This window comes from Macaca nemestrina, chromosome 12, assembly GCF_043159975.1.
Source record: "Macaca nemestrina isolate mMacNem1 chromosome 12, mMacNem.hap1, whole genome shotgun sequence".
Taxonomy (NCBI): Eukaryota; Metazoa; Chordata; class Mammalia; order Primates; family Cercopithecidae; genus Macaca; species Macaca nemestrina.
Genome location: NC_092136.1, coordinates 111,516,440 through 111,537,756, shown reverse-complemented (window position 1 = coordinate 111,537,756; position 21,317 = coordinate 111,516,440). Strand labels below are relative to the sequence as shown.

Genomic DNA, 21,317 nt, shown 5'->3' with positions numbered 1-21,317 from the left:
TAGTAGTTCTATGCCCAAAGTGTTCCATGCCCAACGGTGGAGTACTGGAGCAGGAAAGGGCTGAGGGGCAGTCAATAGTCTTATTAGTTGGAATACCACAAGGGGTGCAGTCAAATCAGATCAATCCACGTTCACATCCTGTACCACACACCCTAGGCAGTAACAGAAGGTATACAACTCTTGAAGAGAGTATTAAATATTAGAGATTTAATCTTAAATCTTAGAGACAGGGCAGCGTCCAAAGTGGCTGGGGAAAAAAGGGAAGCATTCATTCCTAGTAGATCAGTCTCCAGGATATGCAGCCCAGAAATACTTTCTACACACTCCTCTACTTTTGCTGAAAATCCTGAGTGAAAACTCCCACGGTGAGTCTTAGTCCCCTTCCCAAGCAGGCTGCCTAAACAGAAGCAGGAGACAGTATAACAAGGAATTTCAATGAGAAAGATACATATACAATAAAAGGATGGGAAAACTCCTGAGGAATGTAAATCTCATTTAAAGCAGAAAACAAGTTCAGCAAATGAGGTACACATCCAAAGAAACAGGGTTAACATATAATTGGAATAGGATTTTAAAATAAGCATGTTTGACTTATGTTTCTAACTATGATGTAGTAACATGAATCAGATTTAACCTTCTTTTAAAACAACCAGAAAACTGGCAAAAACAAAATCAGGTGAGGCTCCTGATCTCCTGGTTTTCTGCCTGAAGGCAAATTCTGGATTTCTGAGCAGGCACAGGGATCCCAAGCATACCATGGCTGCTTTGCTGAGTAAAGGAGACAGAAATTAGAATTCCAGAAGTCTAAGGTTTCCAGAAGATGTGGGGTAAATTTCTGGAGAAGAGGGACTATGCAGAAAAAAAAAAAATAATAATAAAGGCTCAGAAATCTGCATAGACGTGCCATTAAGTCTTTGCTAGATACTAAGAAATATGTGCCTAGGATGAAGTTCTATAAGGTTTGGCAAAGAATGACAAGGTGTTGTGAGCTGAATGGTTCCCAGAGCTCATGTAGGTCTGAGGACCATTTAAACTTCTGTCAGCCAAAGTGGAGACTGTTTACTAATCATTCAAGGCATTCCATAGAAACCTTAGAAGGACCATAACTAGCATAGGGCTACTGCAACCCCAACACTAACAAAACTTGAAAAGATCAAACCAAACTATAAGTAACTTAACTGTCCACCAAAGCTCAACACTGTTTCAGGAAGATAACAAAATCCAGAAACTTGGCAATGTAAAGCTCATAATGACTAGCATCCAAAACAAAACAAAACAAAACAAAACAAAACAACAACAAAAAAATTAAACATACCAAGAAGCAGGAAACTATTACCTATAAGCAGGAGAAAGACAACTGAAACAGACCTAGAATTTACAGAGATTATGGAATTATAAGATGATGTTAAAATAGTTATTACAACTATGTTCAAGTATTTAAAGAAGAATATTATAAGAAAAAGGAACATATAGAGATAAATATGTATGTTTAATATCTTCCCAGAGATAAGAGACTATATCACATATATTTTACAGAATAGAATAGGAAACAGGAAAAAGAACCAACTAAAGAACTTGGAAACAAAAAAAAATCTCACTGTTGAAATACCAACTTAACTGACTTGAGAAACTTGAAGCCTCAGCAATGGAAAATGCCTTGAATCAATATAATTTACACAGTAAAACGCCCCAAAGACTCAGGAACTGATGGTACAAGAAACGGGAAGTTGCTGTAAAATGAAGCTAAAATAACGATGATCAGGTGAAGATGGTTTGAGAAATAATTCAGGCCCCAGACCTCCTCTGCATTTTATGCACTGGGTGAGTGCCCTGCCTTCTACTCCAGTAGAAATCTAGAGGCTTATCCTCTTGAGGACAGACTAAAATGAAGGGTCTCCAGACCGAAGAATCTTAGGTACAGTTGAGGAGAGGGATACCATATTGAAAACAGAAAGCTTAAGTAAACATGCATACCGGATACTGACATGCCTTAGCATTCCTCATCCATAAGGCCAAAACTATGGCAAACAGACTTTTACCTTATGGGTAGAAGACAAAGAATCTTCTCCTGGTAATCCATCAACTCAAGTGTAAAGATACAAACATTGGAAATCCCCAATATAAGAACACAGTCAGATCACCCTAGCAGTGAAAAATCCCTTCCACTGGCTCAGTTTCCAGTTAGCTTGTTGGTTCCCTGCTCTTAAATAGGAATTGACAAACAAATATATGTAATAATCACCTAAATAAAACTCTAACACAAAATATATACACCAAAACAAACACACCAACAGGAAAAAACAAATCATAGAGGAGAAAGAAAAACTACATGAAGAAACGAAATACAAATGAAAGAAAAAGAGTATACAAAAATGAAAATTTAACAAAATTATTGTTGTTCTGAGAGAGATTTATTAAAGATATTATAGGTCGGGTGCAGTGGCTCACACCTGTAATCCCAGCACTTTGAGAGGCCAAGGTGGGTGGATTGCTTGAGGTTAGGAGTTTGAGACTAGCCTGGCCAACATGGTGAAGCCCTGTCTTGACTGAATGTACAAAAAAATTACCCAGGCATGGTGGTGGGTGCCTGTAAACCCAGCTACAGGGGAGGCTAAGGCAGGAGAATCACTTGAAACTGGTAGGCGGAGGTTGCAGTGAACAAGATTGCGCCACCGCACTCCAACCTGGGTGACCGAGGGAGATTCCTTCTCAAAAAAAAAAAAAAAAAAAAAAAAAAAAGATATTACAAAATGATCAAATAAGGTAAGGGTGATATTCCATGGCACACGTTTACTTATGTAACAAATCTGCACATCCGCACATGTACCCAAGAACTTAAAGCCTTCAGGAAATAAATTTTAGACTAAAAAAATAAAAAAAAAAGTAAAATGCTTAAGAAGTTGAAAAAAAAGATGAGTGTTATTTTAAAAGAAATAACTAGGGAACAAAATAAACTCATAGATATTAAAATGTGATAGCAAAACAAAGGTTAAAAGACAAAGTTCATGAAATCCCTCAGGAAGCAGAACAACAAGACAAAGACATGGTAAACAGGAGAACAAAAAGAGAAAAAAGAAAAAAAAAAAAAGAAAATTAGAAAGCCAGTTCAGAAAGCCCAGTATCTGAATAAAAGGCATTGTGAAAGAGAATACAGAGAAAAGTAGGGAAAGAAACCATCTACTAAGTAATTCAAGGCAATTTCCCAGATAGTCCAGCACCACAAATTGAAATAGACCCCCACCAAGGCACATCATTGGAAAATTACAGAACACTGAGGACAAAAAGAAGATCTTAATAAGCTTACAGACAGAAAATAATAACTCACAACATAGGATCAGGAATTGAATCACTTTAAGTGTTTCAAAAGCAACCCTGGAAATTCCAAGACAATGGAACATATTAACATCCTCATTATTCTGAAAGAAAATTATTTCCAAGCTAAAATTCTATTCCCAAATTATTATGTATTATGGTAGAGATACAATACCTTAAGACATGTAAGATCTCAAAATATTCACTTTATATATCCTTTCTTCAGGTTTTTGCTGAAGTATGTATAAGAGAGGTTTTCCCTGATCATCTTTGATAAAAGAACAAATCTTTACCCTCCCCTAGCCTCCCTATCCATCCTACCTTCCTTATTTGTCTCTGAAACACTGACATAACACATTTTCTTTTAATCCCACAACTTAAAACACTCTTATTAAAGTATAAACTCAAAGAAGGCAGAGACTTTGTTAACTGATGATTTCTTAGCACCTAGAACCGTGTCTGACACATAACAGGCCCTCAATAAATAATGTAATGCTATGATAGAAATAAAAAATAATTTTGCAAAAGTGGGTAATGGAGCAGTAGCAATAATTAGACTATTCACATATGAGAATAAAACAAAGGCATTTTAAGAAATACAAGGAAATAAATACAACAGAAACATAAGGTCTTCAGCTATCTCACTTGGAGACCTCTTTCTGAAAGCAGAAAGACATTCACCAAAGCGGGAAGAAAAGATCCTCCCAATGTAGACTATGGTTTTTCCTGTTTTATTTTAAGTAGGAAATCTACCCCTTTTATCACCGTAATTAGCAGATAAAATCTACCTCTGGTTATCCCCTTTCACAAACAAAGAATTAGCTTTTTCTGAATTAATTTAATCTTACTGAAATTCCTTAACACAATGATTCACTTAATAGAAATTCATCCTGAAAGAAACAGAAAACTAGGGAACAAATGAAACACAGACTGCCAAAATCCTCACATTAATAGAATTCAGTTGGGTATGGTTATGGCCAAGATCAGAATAGCTGATGCTTCTCTCTCTCCCTTCACTGTAGCCTAGCTACAACTGCGGCTGCCAGACATGGGAGCAGCTCACTGCTCACAGTACAGAATGTCAGCTTTGAACCATAACTAACGGCAGGCTGCCAATAATCAGCAGGAGATAGCTGAAAGCTAAAATGGAGGTTAACAGGAAAACTGGACTGCGTTTCAGAAACTTGTCTATTTTATTAAGGCTTCTTATGCTTCTATTTCCAAACATATGAAGTTTAAAAACAATTTATTTAATCATCTCTGACAGATCCTTTCCATTCTTCAAATCTATGTTGAAAAACTTAACTTTATTTCCTTAGATTTACAGACAACTATTTAGGCTTAGAAAGTTGACTATGAACTCCTCCAGAGCAGTGGTCAAGTTTCTCATTTCCCTCCCTTCTTCCTTCCCTTCCCCTCCCTCCCTCCCTCCTTCCTCATTTCCCTCCTTCCTCCCTTCCTTCCTTCCTTCCTCTCTCTCTTTCTCTCTCCCTTCCCTCCCTTCCCTCCCTCCCTTCCCTCCCCTCCCCTCCCCTCTCCTCTCCTCTCTTCTCCTCTCCTCTCTTCTCTTTTTTTCCCCAGCACATAAATCTCTTACTAAACTCATACTACCTTTCATTTTTAGAATACACTGAGGTTCAGAAACATTATGTGGCTTACTCAAGGATGTTTATAGTAGAAGTCAATGGCAAAACTAGGACTACCACACACAGCTTACTCCTGACTTTTCTTTTAATGTCTGACCCAATTTAAACAAAGGTGGGAGGGAGAGCAATAACAATTTTCTGAATCATGAATCATGCTGGCTCTTTCATGTGGTTACTAGTCTCTCTACAAGTTAACTAGAAACTTTTATAAATAATGCAATTAGATCTGACCTCTTCAAAGATAACTATTATACACATCTAATAAAAATTCAAAAGGAAAGATCCTAAATTTTACAGCCAAGGATAGTCTAATTTAATCTGTATGCATTCAACATTTGCATGACCCTTCTGAAGTACACACCAATTTAATATCTTTCTATGTTAACATCTACCATCCTCACATATGTGAAGCAAAGTTTGTCTGTAAATCTGCATAGCAGATCATGTTCAGTCAATAAAACCCATACAACATGTGCCTGGGATGTGACTGGAAAGGAAGACAGGGGCAGATCATTATACCAATTCCACACTAACTTTTGATTTTATAATGAGGGCAATGGGAAGACACAGAAATATTTTAAACAGAAAAATGACAAGGATCAGATCTGTATTACAGAAAGATCAATTGATAGTAATACGGAGGATGGATTAAAAGAGGGACAAGTCTGGAGGCAAAAAGGACTTAGGTGTTGAAGTAATTCAAGTGAGAAATGATGGCAATCTGAATTAAAGCAATGATAGAAGATGTTGAAGAAGTGAGGACAGATTTAAGCAATACTGACCTGGGACCCTGGTTAATAATAAGTGGGGGAAAAAAAGAATTAAAACTTAACTTAGGTTCATACTGGCCAAATAAAGTGAGAAAAACCTTCAAAATTTATTTAAACTTGTAATAGAAAACAAACGAACTACTTTCCTAGTACTACCTTCAGGCTGTTAAGATATTAACCAAAGACCACAAAAACTGTCCCTTAGGTTCTCTAAGTAACCAGTGTCCAAAGGCATTTTGACTAAAACAAAGCTCTTTTCAATTACCACAGCTGGCATCCTAGTATGTTACCACTGAAAGGGAAAGACAGGAAATGAATCAATAAACCCCAGGCATATGCTCAGCCTAGAAAGACACAGCATATCAAGGAGCAGAAATCTGCAAACAAAGGCCCTAGGTAATTTAATTACCAGGCCGGAATCTGCTGACTGCCGGTTTAATTGTTTGAACAGTGCCCAAATTGTCTGAGGAGGTGACCACCCTAAGATCTTTGTGCCATTTATTGCACATGACCACATGGATGAATATAAGACATAGTTCTAAAGAATGTAGGAATAGTGAATAACTTTCATTAATCACACCTGTGATTCCAGAGGAAAAATGTAAATTAAAGCCTTATTGTATTCATAAATAACCCGAGGACTCTTAAGCAAATTCATTTGCCATTCCATATTCCATGCTGACAGACCAAGAAACTATTATCCTTCAGCGATGAGCACCAACTGCCATATAAGTCCTGGAGAACAAAAGTTACCCAGGTTAAATGCATATGCTCTTATTTACCATTATATTCTGAAAAGGTTATGTGAAGACAGGTATGGGAGTTAGAAGAAAAAGTAATTGTATGGTGGTAACTACCGGTAAGTACTCAAAAACTGCTCAGTATACTAGAGGAAGCCAATTTTCTCCCTTGATTCAGTTAGTATTTCCTCATTCATGTTTATCTCGTGAAGAGTAAACCAACAGAAAACTCCTTTCAAAAACTGAACAAAGAAGTACCTCAGACTACTTAACCTGGCAGTGTTCTCCTGTTGGCTTCACTCGGTAAATAAGGCCTACAAGGCCAAAGCAGACTATTACACCATTCATTCAACAGGTGTTTGTAAAACGCTTTGTATTGTGCTAAAGTCCTCAACAGAAGCTTACAATCTATTAAGAGATAAAAGATACACATGCAGACTTTAAATAACAGTGAAAGGCAGTGTGTAGATAAATTCTAAAATGAGTTGTGCAGGAAAGAGAACTACAGTGTTTTCCTAATAAGAAATCAATGTGGATAGAATTGAGAAAAACTTGGTTGAAGAGCTGGAACTTCAGTTAGAACTTTTAAACAGGCAGTATTTCAATAGGCAGAGAGCAAAGGGCTTTAGGGCTCCAGATCAACATGAGCACAGATTTCGAATCAGAGATTTACATGTTCTATTTTGAGAATATGCAGATTAGCTTAGCTATGGGTTTTGTGGGAGTTAATTAGATTTGGTCATTAGATCTGGTAAGCAGTTCATTGGCCAGTTTCCAAAAGTACAAAGACAGCAGCCCAAATGCTTCCTACTTCCATTATAGATAAGGGGGGAATACAGGACCAAAGCCACATATTAAATCAAGAGGAACACTTACATTCACTGTAGTTGACAAAACCGTTAAATGCTTTCCCTGTTTCTATTCTTTACTGTTAATATATTAAATTAATTATATCCATCAAGATTCAATTCAATTAAATGACATGCTTAAGGAGATGAGGGGCGGGGCAGAAGAAACAGAAATGTGCAAAATCAGCAGACGGAAGCTTGTTAAGTTCAAATAACTCTAAGGCAGCATATAATCAATTAGTACATGAAGTCAGAATATGGCTTCCATTCTTGGTTATGCCACCTACTTGCTTACTTGCTCTGTGACCCTGGGCAAATTGTGTAAGCTCTCTTTCCCTCAGTTTCTTCAACTGTAAAATCCATCTTATAAGGTTTCTAAGAGGATGAAATGACATAGTTTTATGTACAGGACTTAACACAACACCTGATACATGGTAAGAGTTCAAGAAATGATAATCTTTATTGTTATTAATTTTAAGGGTAGGGTGTATAGAGTGCAATGATCCTTGATGACCTTGTTAAGGATCCTGGACTTTACCTCAAAAGCAAGGGAAGTCCCTGAAAATTTTTAACAGGATCAGATTTTTATTTTAACAAGATGACATATTTAGTACCTCTTATTAGAAATGCCAAAGGAAATTTTTATTCTAGAATTTACTATTAAGAAAAGTTTGTTATCTTCAAGGAAGAGGTACCTTTCTTTCTCTTAGATAAAATTCTGTAAACGCCCGCATCTTCTATTCACTTTGACAGCTACAAAGCTTAAAGCCAAATGTGAAGTTCTTAGGCCCTTATGTCCTGCATATTTGTGTTCCTTTTTCCTCCTGACAATTGTTTTCTACTTTTATATAGATTTTCTGATTCAACTCTTTCTTCTTATCTATATTCTAGAATTTTGGGGGTATTATTCTCCTTTGAAACTACTTCAACTCTTTGTGGAATGAGGTACAATATAATTAACCAAACAAAAATAAAGCATAACCATCAGAGCCTCATAATGCATGAATCACACACTGTAGATGCATTCCCAGCATGCCACCATAATTGCTCTTTTGGCGTAAGCCTAGTCAGATGGAGCAAGAAAACCAGATGGCACAGGAAACCTCTCTATGCAAGAAGTAGAAGAGGAAAGTGCAAAGACCTAAGGCCTTCCCAGAATTAGCAGGGCACGATTAAGGCAATTTTGCTAAGAGTAGAAGAGAAATTCAAAGTGGTAAGCTGCTGGGAGTTATGCACAGACTCAAGGCTAGAGTTTTTATTTTTTTTTAAATATATAAATGTTGTTCCCTTAAAGTACTTCAACATCTTCAGTCTCTCCACTGTTCTATTATTCCAGCTCATAAGGTCCTTTTGTTGCTTCACTTACCTTTCTCCTAAACTTGGATCTCACAATCAGCCTTTTCAACAATGACCTCTCTGACCACAGCAACTCTTACATGCATTTCATCTTCCCCCATTCTAATCCTCAACCTGGGCCATTCATTCATAATGTCTACCTTTTCTCCTCTTGGATTGAAAAGCACTGCTGACTATGAGTCTACCATAAACTCCCTCACTGCTAATTATTGATCCTTTTACTCATCCCTTGACAATCATATGAGCACTGCCAGCTGTTCTAAACCTTACTCTCACTACAGTGTCTAATGTACTGCTGTTTCTCTGATGTCTCATCAGCTACACTACAGAATGAAATACCTCTATCCTGCATCAACAAACTCATCTTCCTTCTATTCTACCACAAAGAGCCTTCGTAAGCCAAATCCTTGGCACGATCTCTAATTATCATTGTAACTGCACCAATGCACACCTTTTCAGAGAAGGAGGAATTCCTTTCTTCTAAACTAACCATTCCCTCTGTGCCCTTAATCCCATTGTCTCTTGTCTACTCTGGGACCTTATTTTACCCTCTTTTTTTCCTGCTTACATTCTTTTCTAGCTGCTTCAAACACCAAGACCACAACCAAAACCATTACATCATACTGAATCCTATGTAGACCCTATTACCCCTCAATTCTTTCCACCTTGAAAACTTCAAAAGGTAGTTTTATAATATCTTTCTCCCTTTATCACCCATGCATCCTTAACCTCTTGAAATGTGGTTGTAGCTTCCAGTTTACTGAAAAGTACTTTCTTTGAAGTGACTGGTGATCTCTTAATGACCAAATACTCCCACTTCACTCCAAGCTCCTTTGGCTAATCAGGAAAGAAACTGTCCATATTTCCCAAGCCACTCTTCTACTCCATCAATTCCTTTCTTCCACCTGCTTCTAATAAAAGGCATAACCAACTCACTTCTTAGCCTTCTTAATTCTGAAATCTCATTATTACAGCTTCATTCATCACTTCTATTCAGGTAATCCTCAAATCTATACTTCTATTACTAAACTCTCCTTTTTTTTGAGAGAGACAAGGATTTATTGAAGTATGATTTATATACAATAAGATGCAAATTCTTAGATGGTTAACTATATGAGGTAGTTGTATATTCTGTATAACCACCATTCAAAACAAAAACAAAACATTTCCATTTCCATCACCCAAGATAGTTCTCTCTTGTCCCTTTCCAGTCAATTCTCCCCTCTCCCTAGAGGCAACTCTCCAGCTTTTATTACCATCCATTAGTGTTGCCTGTTATAGAACTTCACGTAAATAGAACCATATATAGTCTGTACTCTTTTGTGTCCAGCTTCTTTTACTTAGCACAATGTCTGTAAGATATAGGCATGTTGTTACATGCATAAATAGTTCATTTCCTTTTTGAATCATCTTCCATTGTATTACTATACTATGATTTGTTCTGGATACATTTTCCCATTGATGGACATTTGGGTTGATCCTACTTTGGGTGACTGTGATAAAAGGCTGCTATAAAAATTTGCATTCTTATCAAAATCATTTCATGGACACTTGTTTTCATTTTTCTTGGGTAAATACCTAGGAATTGAATTGTTGTGTGATGGGGTATATGCATGTTTAACTTCATAAGAAACTGCCAAACAGTTCTCCCAAGTGGTTGTACCATTTTACATTCCTACCAGCAATGTATGAGAGTTCTAGTTGCTTCACAGTCTAACATTTATTATTGTCAGTTTCCTTCTATTTTACTCAGTCTAATTGATGTGAAATGATATCTCCCTGTGGTTTTTAATTTGCATTTCTCTGATGACTAAAAATATTGAGTAATTTTTCATGTGCTTATTGGTCATTTGTATATCTTTTGTCTGGTTCCAGTCTTTTGTCCATTATTATATTGGGTTGTTTTTTTATTGTTGAATTTAAATCTCTGTTGAATTTCATTTGCTTCCATATTTTCAACTGTCAATTGTCTGTAGCAAACTAATTCTCCTGATATTATCTCCAAACCATATTTAAAATCTAATTTGTCATTTTTTACTCCGAAAACAGACTTAGGCATTACTGTCAACCACACCACAATATTCTGCAATCATGTTGGCTTTAAATTCTAACTCTTGGTGTTCGCTTCTTGACACTCAACAGGAATTCTTGACAGGTACTAAAGTATAATTACTAACAGTACAGGCTCTGGGATTGCCTGGTTCAAATCCAGACTCTGTTACTTATTTGCTGTGTGACTTTGGAGAAATTACTGAATCTTTCAGTACCTACCTTATAAGTTTTTTGTAAGGTTTTAAAAAATAAATCAAGTACTTTAGGCAGTACCCAACAAAAAGAGAGTGCTCAATAAGTAACAGTAGTTATTTTTAGAATTAGAAACGCCTCTTGTTTAAAACCTTTTCTCATGATTCTGACAACTAACATCTTAACTCAAACATTCGGCCTCTCACATCTAAACAATTGAAGTAGTCTCCTAAATGGCTTCTTTTCTGCTCCTCTAATTCAGCTGACACACCACGGCTGGAATTATCTTCCTAAAAAACTCCCTTATAGACATCATCACTTCCTGGCTCACAGATGTCCATTCTAATAAAGATCCTAACCCTTTCTCCTACTCCTAATACTTAATTAAGGTTTCCCACAATTGGTCCTTACATGACTCTTTGAAAAAAGCCTCTTACATATAGGGATAGGGGAAGAATCCAAAAGAGATTCAAAAGATTGTGTCTAAAATAGAAAAAAAAATTCGGAAACACCAATACAAGCATATTATTTAGGGAAATGAAGGTAAGTTTAAATTAATCAGCTAAAATAAATTAAAGTAGGTCAGGTGCAGTGGCTCACACCTGTAATCCCAGGCTGAGGCATGAGGATATTGCTTGAGCCCAGAGTTGGAGACCAGCTTGGGCAACATGGCAAGACCCCATCTCTACAAAAAAATTTTAAAATTAGCCTGGCATGGTGGCACACACTTGTAGTCCCAGCTACTTAGGGGGCTGAGGCAGGAGGATTGCTTGAGCCCAGGAGGTCAAGGCTGCAATGAGCTGTGATTGTGCCACTGCACTCTAGAATGGGTGACAGAGTGAGATCCTGTCTCAAAAAAAGAAAGAAAGAAAGATATGAAAGTGGTTGCCTCTAAAGAGGAGAAAATGGGGGAGGAGGGGCAGGAGAATGGGGATTGTATCTTCTGTAACAAACTTTGCACAATTATTTGATTCCTTAAACTAATACTAGTAAATGTTTAACTTTTGCAAAAATAAAAACTTGGAAGATAGGTAAGCCAAAGAGACACAAACAGAAAGAAAGGAAGGTTGGTTTATAATGAAGCAGATACTATACTCTGCAATTTGGTTGTCCATACCTAAGGATAATATTAAATAAATAGACCTACGCAAGGAATAGTTGGGCACATCCATTCACTTAGTGCAGCCACCCTATTTGCAAACTGAGGAGTTTGGATTTTATCCACTGAGCAATAGGAAGGCGAGTGAAGGTTACTGAACACAGTTGTAATATAATAAAAATAATACTTTAGGAAGATTAAACAGGAATTACATAAAATATACTTGACTAGAGAAGAAAGAGGGAATGGTAAAACATGAAGGATTCGCTAATTAAGACATGAAGTGATGAAAGCCTAGAGCAGGGTGATGACTGGGGAAACAGAAGGATTTAATTTCAAGTCATTTTGCAAGAACAGAGTATGATCTGCTGGCCAACTAAATACAAAACTAAGAATGAAAAAAACATTGGGAACATAACACCCTTCCAGCATAGAGTAAGCAATAAAGGAATACTTGTAAAGTTAAATAAAGACTGACTCTGAAGTTACAAACCTGAAAGACAAATCTTAATACATAGTTCAAAGTACAAAGTTAACTACTGTTTATCTATGTTTTTTTTTTTTTTTTCCATCTGAGTCTCCAACTGGTTTAAAACATTTTGGGCTCAATTCACTTAAAATCTTATGCAGCAGTCCCCCCTTGTCTGCAGGGGCTGTGTTCTAAGACCTCCAGTGGATGCCTGAAACTGCAGATGGAATCAAACCTTATATGTACTATGTTTTCTCCTACATAAACATACCTATGATAAAGTTAATTTATAAATTAGGCACAGTAAGAGGTTGACAACAACAATACGAAAATAGAACAATTATAACAATATACTGTAATAAAATGTATATGAATGTGGTCTCTCACAAAATATCTTAATATTTTCAGGTCACAGTTGACCTCAGGTAAGTGAAACCACTGAAAGTCCCCTCTGATGGGGGGGACTAACGTACATGTTTTTCACTACTTGATTAATGTTATTTGGACTGAACTTTCTCATTTCTATTTTAATATCTTTATGGGCTCCATGTCAGAAACGGGCTGGCTACCACACCGTTCTGTGCTTGTAACTACCTGAATCTACAGTTTACTATGTCTTTTCTTCCCTATATATTCCACATATAGGAAACAATGTTTTGCCCATTTACATCTTAGTTTTCTCCTAGGCTCCCTGTGCCTCCCGCCTTCTTAGCTGGATTCCTTATCCTTACCCTTCTTGGGCACCAATCTCTTTTTCTTCTACCTTCAACTCTTGGCATAATGCCCAACTCTTCCAATTGACCACATGGAAAATTAAAATAGGGTTGTTGCTGTTTAACATTAAAACAGCTCTGAAGCATGGAGCAGTATAAGGAATCTTCCTTACAAAGAGAAATTAAGAGCAAGGGATGTTTAAGGGCCCATGGTAATAAAGTAATAAAGCACAGTACACTGAGCATTAATCCTTCTACTGAAAACTGTTTGCAGGCCATTACCTTGTTTTCAAAATTACTTTTTTTTTTGTAATTAACGGTCATTACTAGAAAACTCAGAAAATAAACATAAGCAACATGATTACGTTTGTGATTTAGAAAGACAATTCTGAAGAAAATGTAGAATAGAACAGTTAGGGATAATGACATAGAGAGAAGGAAGAGTGAGGACCTTAACCTGTGGCATTAACAGTGGTTATAGAGAGATGGGGACTTCTTAGAGAAATATTTAGGAAGTAGAATAGGCAGGATTCAAAACCTCATCCAGGCAGGAAGGAAAAGGAATCAATACTGACATCACGGTTTCCAGTTTAAGCCAAGTAAGGGAAAAGAGAGAAATAGTTTTGTAAAAAAAAAAAAAAAAAGATCATGAGTTCTGCTGGGCTTCAAGTTGTATGACAAAGTCAAGGCAAATAAAAACAAATTGAACTAAATGATTTCCACATATTCTTTAAATTCAGATTCTTCCCTTCCAAACTAGTGAAGACTATCCAAAGATTTCATGATCTTTGAAAATTAATTATATTACTCATTATCTTCAATGGTCAAGAAATTAACTGTACCCAAGAGTGGAAAATAAGATAACTAGCATTCACGGTCCAACTTTTCTACTGACATCAGATTCTTCCTTCCAGAACTCAAACTGACCATCTACCCTAGAGGCTTTACTTTAAATATAAACCTTATACATTTAAAAATCCCCAAATTATGTCTCAGTGTATATAAAACAATGGAATCCAAACTTGTTTCAAAGATCTTAGCAAGAAAGAACAATTTAGACTATCCTATTTTCATAGAAACGACGCCTAACATGTAACAGCTATTTCTACTTTACTTGTAAAACTACAGTCCAAAGCTTTAAAAATGTTCCAATGGGCAAAGACTTAAAAATCCTTCTCTCGACTCATTGCCTCTACCTACTACCTCCTCATTTCTTTTTTCCCTTTTTGCAGCAGAACTCCTTGAAAGAGTTGTCTATTTTGCTCTCTCCATTTTTCTTCTCTCACTTGCTCTGTAAGCCCCTTCAATCTATCTTTGGCCTAGTCACTCCACCAAAACTGCTCTTACTAAATTGCAGAATACTATGGTTAACTGTCATTCCTCATCATTCTCGATCTATCGGCATCATTTGTCACAGATATTCACTTGATCCTTCTGAGAATGCTTTGTTCACTTGGTTTCTAGGACATCACATTCTCTTGGTTTTCTTCCTCCTCTGTCTCTTCTCCAATTTCTCCTCTTTTCCAAATCTTTTATTGTTTAAATGCTCAGGGATCAGACCTTGGCCTCTTCCACAATTATACCTACTACTTAGGTAGTCTCCATCTGTCGAGAAGTTCTACTGATTGTACTTCAAAATATATTCTGAGTTTGACCACTTAGGACTACCTGTACTGCTGCTCCCCTGGTCTGGGCTGCCATCATCCCTCACTGGAACTGCTCCAACAGCTTCCTACCTGGTCTCCCTGTCTCCACCTTTTTCCATTCTCAACACAGCAGCCAGAGCGATGCTCTTAAAATGTTACATTAGATGCAGTCACTTCTCTGCTGAAACCTGGCCGAAAATGGTTCCCTAATTTTATTGAAGGTAAGAGCCAAAATCCTTCTAAAGGCCTACACAAAGCCCCAAAATCTGCCCCACTCCTGCCTCCCATTTACCCTTTGACCTCCTCTTTACTGTTCTTCCTCCTTGCTCTTCTCTCTTGCTTGCTCCTCTTGAGTCATACTGGCCTCCCTGTTATCCTTTGGACACACCAAGCACACTGCTGCCTCAGGGATTTGCATTTATTCTTCCCTCTCCCTGGGTAATCCCTGTTCTACCATATTGACAAGACTGTGCTTTCAAGTCTGTGCTCAAATGCCAGTGAGGCCTTCTCTGACCGCTCTATTTAATGTTGCAATCAACTCCCATGCCTCCCAACCCACCAGCCTTGCTTTATTATTTACATAGCACTCATCACTATCTAATCTGCTACATAATTCAGCTATTTTGTTTCTGTCTCCCAAACTGGAACGTAAAAGAGTAGAGATTTTTGTCTATTTTCTTCATTGCAGTTTTCTTACCATATTACAGTGTGTGACAAGTAGTTGGTTTTCAATAAAGATTTCTTGAAAGACTGAATAAATGAATGAATAAATGAATGTAAGAAATAGGAAAGAAAGCCAAGAAAAATAAAAAATGAATAAAGGGGAAAAAGGGAAGAAAAGGAAAGAATCCTGCTCAAAGTAATGTTAGCAATTAATATGGTATAGCCGGCATTGTAAATCAGATTTGCTTGACTTCAAAGACTGTAACAGTCCATTATAGCATCAGTCAAGATGCTGCTAGCTGAAACAAATATTTTAAGAATTAAAATAAGCTAATTGAGTAGTAGCATAAAAAAGAAAAAAAAATAAGCAAAAGAAGGAAGCAGACATCATTTCTGAAATACAACGAGTTTAGTCAGAACTATTTATTTATAATCCAACTGCAAACACTGTATTTTTCAAAACTATAGAAGTGCATATGGTTCTTTCCCTTTAAAATACCTTAGATTAACAACAAATTTGAAAGGACTAAATAATTCTGCTTTTGGCTAAGATGGATTTATCCTCCTGCCTGAAACAACCTTCCCATCCCCAACAACAAAAACACGAAACACATGAGAGAATGGTTTATAAGACACTGGACATCAGGCAAAGGAAAGTGATCCCTGAACGACAGGTGACAAATGAGGCGAGATCTGTGAATGTTCCAACTAATGCCTTGAGAGAATCTCTATGCCACAGCACAATGAGGGGAAACCCAGGTGTGGTCCAGCAATGTCTTTGAGTTGAGTAGACAATGCCAAGAGTCCCAAAGAAGAGTGAGCTACACACAGAGAGAACTCCAAAGGTCTGCAGAGGGATCTGTCCCTTGAGCACTCAGGAAAGTGCTGATCAGCTCACGTGTGAGGGAAAACCACCAGAGGCCAGAGAAAGAACCATCTGAGAGGCTGAGAGAGAACACTGCCTGGTGCTTACACAAAGCCAGGAATGGTGCCTGTTCCTACTGGTCAGGCCATAAAACCTCAGAATTCATGGGGCATTGAGTAGAATACTCAGAAGTGGGAAGTAACTAGACCCGGACTGAGCACTGTTTCAATCGTGAAGGCAAGATCCAAACGGATCAAACTGTTTCTAAGTAACTTAACTGCATCCTAGAACAAAGTGCAAGAAAACCTAAAGTAACACAAGAATATGTGGTGCTCAAGGTAAAATTGGCAATGTCTAGCATCCAATGAAAGACTATCAGATATGTAATGAAATAGGAAAATGTAACCAAAACTGAGGAGAAACATCAACCAATCAAAACCAACCCAGAACTGACAGAGATGCTGGAAATCAGCATACATGGACATTAAAAATTACCATAACTGGATTTTAGATGTTCAGAAAGCTAAGGAAAGACATGGAAGGGAAAAAAAAAAAAGTCCTAGTCAAGTTTATAGAAAAGAATATTACAATGTCTGAGATGACAAATTCACTGGCTGGGATTAATGGCAGAAGAAAAGATTCATGAATTTAAAGACAGAAATAGCAACTACTCAACATGAAATAGAGAAAAATGATTTTTTTAACAATGAAAAAGAACATCAGTGAGCTGTGGGGCAATTTCAAACAGTTTAATATACACTTGACCGGAATATCTGAAGGAGAAGAGAGGGGTGGAAGAGAAAAATTAGTTAGAAAATGATGGCTGAAAAATAGCCAAATTTGAAGAAAACAGTATAGTCACAGATCCAAAAAGCTCAATGAAACCAAACATAAGAATCATAAAGAAAACCACACAAAGGCACATCATAATCAAATTGTTGAAACCAGTGATAAACAGAAAGCCTTAAAAGCAGCCAGAGAAAAAAGGCACATTATATACACAGGAATACAGAAAAAGATGACAGTAGCTTTTTGTCAGAAACAGTGCAAATGGGAAGACAGTAAAGCAACATCTTTAAAGTACTGAAAGAAAAAAGTCCGTTTAGAATTCTATACCTAGTATAAATATCTTTCAAAAACAAAGACAAAAATAAAGACTACTTTAGACATATAAAAGCTGAAATATTTCATCCCCAGCAGATCTGTGCTACAAGAAACACTAAAGAAAATCCTTCAGACAAAAGAAAAATGACATTAGATAAAAATATATACATACATAGGAATGCAGAAATGGTAGCTACACTGAAAAATAGATGTGACTTTCAAAAAATATGGAAATCTCTTTAAAAGATAATTGTTTAAAGAAAAAGGTAGCTACACTGATAAAGAGATAATTTTCAAAAAATGTGGAAATCTCTTTAAAAGATAATTGCTTAAAGAAAAATAGCACTGTATTGTGTTTTATAAAATAGGTATTAGTAAAATATGACAACAAGAACATAAAGGCCAGGTGGGGCAAAAGATAAGTACACTGATATAAGGTTCTTTTTTTGAGACGGAGTCTCGCTCTGTCCCGCAGGCTGGAGTACAGTGGCACAATTTCGACTCACTGCAAGTTCCACCTCCCAGGTTAACACCATTCTCCTGCCTCAGCCTCCCGAGTAGCTGGGACTACAGGTGCCCGCTTTTTAATTGAGATGAATTCTCACTCTGTCACCCAGGCTGAAGTGCAGTGGTGTGATCTTGGCTCACTGCAGCCTCCGCCTCCAAGTTCAAGTGATTCTCCTGCCTCAGCCTCCCTAGTAGCTGGGATTACAGGGATGCATCAGCACGCCTGGCTAATTTTTGTATTTTTAGTAGAGATGGGTTCCACCATGTTGGCCAGGCTGGTCTTGAACTCCTGACTTCAGGTGATCCACCCACCTTGGCCTCCTAAAAGTGCTGGGATTATAGGCGTGAACCACCACACCTAGCCAAGATTCTTATATTATATGTGAAGTGGTAAGTATTATCTGAAGGTAGACTGTGTAGACTTGTATATGAATGTTTATAGTAACTTATGTGTAACAGCCAAAAACTGAAACAAACCCAAATGTCTATCAATAGATAGATGAATGAATAAGCACTGGGGTATATTCATACAATATAATGCTACTTGCAATAAAAAGAAATTACATGTTGATAAATGGAATGAATCCCAAAATAATTATACTAAAGGAAAGAAGTTAGACAGAAAAAAGAATATATCCTGTATGGTTACATTTGAGTTTATCCTGTATAATTCCATTTATATAAAACTCCAAAAGATACAAACTGACCCATAATGACAAAAAACATGTCAGTGGTTTTTTGGGTGTCAGATGGGGCAAAAGAGTTACAAAGGGGGCACAAAGAAACTTCTGGAAGTGATGGATATTTTGACTGTGGTGACTGCTTCACAAATGTGTATCAAAACTTATGAAACTGTACGCACTAAATACATGTAATTTATCACATATGAATTATTCTCCAATAAAGTTGTTTAAAAAACAATTATGGACTAAAATTTAAGTTAAGAACAAAAAAAGATTTAGATAGCTACAGTGCTCTGGTTCCACACAGTAAAAATAAATAGATATTTTAGGTGAAAGCTAGAATAGAACATTTAAATTTTTTTAAAGTTAGAATGAATCATAAACACCAATCAAATACTTTCTTATTAGAGATAAAGGAATCAAGTCCCAGAGAGGTTTAGTGACTTGCCTGAGGTCTTAAACCTATAGTGAATACGTCACTAAACTGTAAGAACCACAATAACAGAGATTGTGCTATTTAGGTCACTACAGTATCCCCAAAACCTAGCACAATGCCTGGGACATAGTAGAAGCTTAATAAATATTTGCTGACTAATCTTTCCATACAAAAGAAAGGTAAAAAAGAAGATAAAAAGAAAGAAAATATCCTTTGCAGTATGACTAAAAGTTCCTCCCTATCTCTAACAGAGATGACAGACGTAGTACCTTTAATATAATAAATACAAGGAAATAAGTTATATTTCATATTTTAGGTTACTGAATATTTTCTAACACTTAAATTTTTTTCACTTATATTACCAACACTTAAATAAGCAGAAACTTAATAGAAAATACCCCATTCATGCAGATTAGTGAATTTTTCAAATTAACAGAAAATTTAAAGGAAAAAGCTTACCAAAAATTTCTCCATTTTTGGCATATTCTGTCACAAGGTACAACATACTTTTGGTCTCCATTACCTATTGATAAATAATTCATATTAGTCTGACAGAAATGTACTAGAATTTTCCACAATATTCTATGGAGTTACCTAAATTGAAACTACTAGTAAAAGAATCACAGTTAAGAACAATTCAGAAGATGGCTGAGTTTATAAGCCTGACAATGTCCTTCTGATTAATTTGTTTGTGAATAATTGAGATTCTTGCTCTTCTAAGTGTGGTCCTTGGACCAGCAGTAGTAGCACTATTCAACCACCTGTAAGAAATGCAGAATTCCAAGCCCCATCCCAGACATACTGAACTGGAATTTACATTTTAACAAAACTGCCAAGTGATTTTTATCCACATTAAAGTTTGAGAAGTACTAATATAGATAATATAAGTTTTGAAGATCAACTTTTCAACATCTCCTCACTGACATTTCTAGTCCTATGTTATCATGGTAGATTCTGATTAAAAGAATAAAAAAATAGAGTAGTTTAATTTACCTGGTCTGTAGCCTACCTAATCTGGTACAATGTGATATTCCTTGTACTATACTTTAATATTGTTACAAAGTACTCTAATTGTTCAAAAGTTTCATATTCATAGCTCTACTGTGAAATACTTTTATTTAAATTCATTTTTCTAGATTCAGAACGAAGTATGTCATCATCATCATAAATCTGATTTTTCAAACTACATTAAGTAGATGTCTATTTAAAAAGAAAATGAGGCTGGGCATGGTGGCTCACGCCTCTAATCCCAGCACTTTAGGAGGTCAAAGTGGGCAGATCACTTGAGGTCAGGAGTTTGACATCAGTCTGGCCAACATGGCAAAACCCCATCTCTACTAAAAAATACAAAAATTAGCCAGATGTGGTGGTGTGCACCTGTGATACCAGCTACTTAGGACGCTGAAGTGGGAGAGCTGCTTGAACCTGGGCGACGGAGGAAAACTATGTCTGAAAAAATATCTGTATAAAAATAAATAAAAATAGAATAAAAAGAAAATGAGTGTTTAGATTCAAGATGAACAATTTTTAGAGTGTTTCTCTGTAATACTCTAACTGCTATCTACTGAAAGGAAGAAAATTAATTTTGTTTTAAGATGTAGGTTTAAGACTATTCTCCACAAGGCCAGAAAACTAAGAGCTACCTACAATTTGGGCCTAAATAAATCCGTAAATCAACTGTAACCAATTATTCGCCTCAAATACATAGAATCATTATACGAATTATGTTAATTTTATCCTCAGTTTAGTTTATGGTTAATCAGAGACTTTGAAGAATATAATTAGTTTCTTAGAAATATCTTCTTTAGGAATTTAAAAAAAAATGGCTAGGCATGGGTGGCTCATTCTTGTAATCCCAGCACTTTGGGAGGTCAATGTGGGAGGCTCACTTGAGCCCAGGAATTTGAAACAGCCTGGGCAACACAGTGAGATCCTGTCTCTGCAAAAAATATTTAAAAATTAGTCAGGTATAGTGGCATGTGCCTGTAGTCCCAGCTACTTGGGAAGGGGCTGAGGCAGGAAGATCACTTGAGTCCACAAGTTCGAAGCTGCAGTGAGCTATGATTGTGCTATTGCATCTGACGCTGGGTGACAGAGCAAGACGTTTTCTTTTTTTAAAAAAAAAATTAATAATTTTTTTAAGTTTAAAGAGAGAAATAATCTGAATTATTTATTTATTTATTTATTTATTTATTTATAGAGATGGGATCTCTGTG

General features: G+C 36.5%; 1 protein-coding gene across 2 annotated transcripts in view; it reads right to left on the bottom strand.

Moving 5' to 3' along the window:
* The window catches only part of LOC105493623 (salt inducible kinase 2), a 122,141-nt gene that overhangs the window by 84,367 nt on the left and 16,457 nt on the right, over positions 1 to 21,317 (bottom strand). For both annotated transcript variants that reach the window (XM_011761423.3, XM_011761424.3), the window contains one exon: positions 19,561 to 19,624. In XM_011761423.3, coding sequence (XP_011759725.1) covers positions 19,561 to 19,624 — 64 coding nt within the window. The remainder of the gene's footprint in view (positions 1 to 19,560; positions 19,625 to 21,317) is intronic.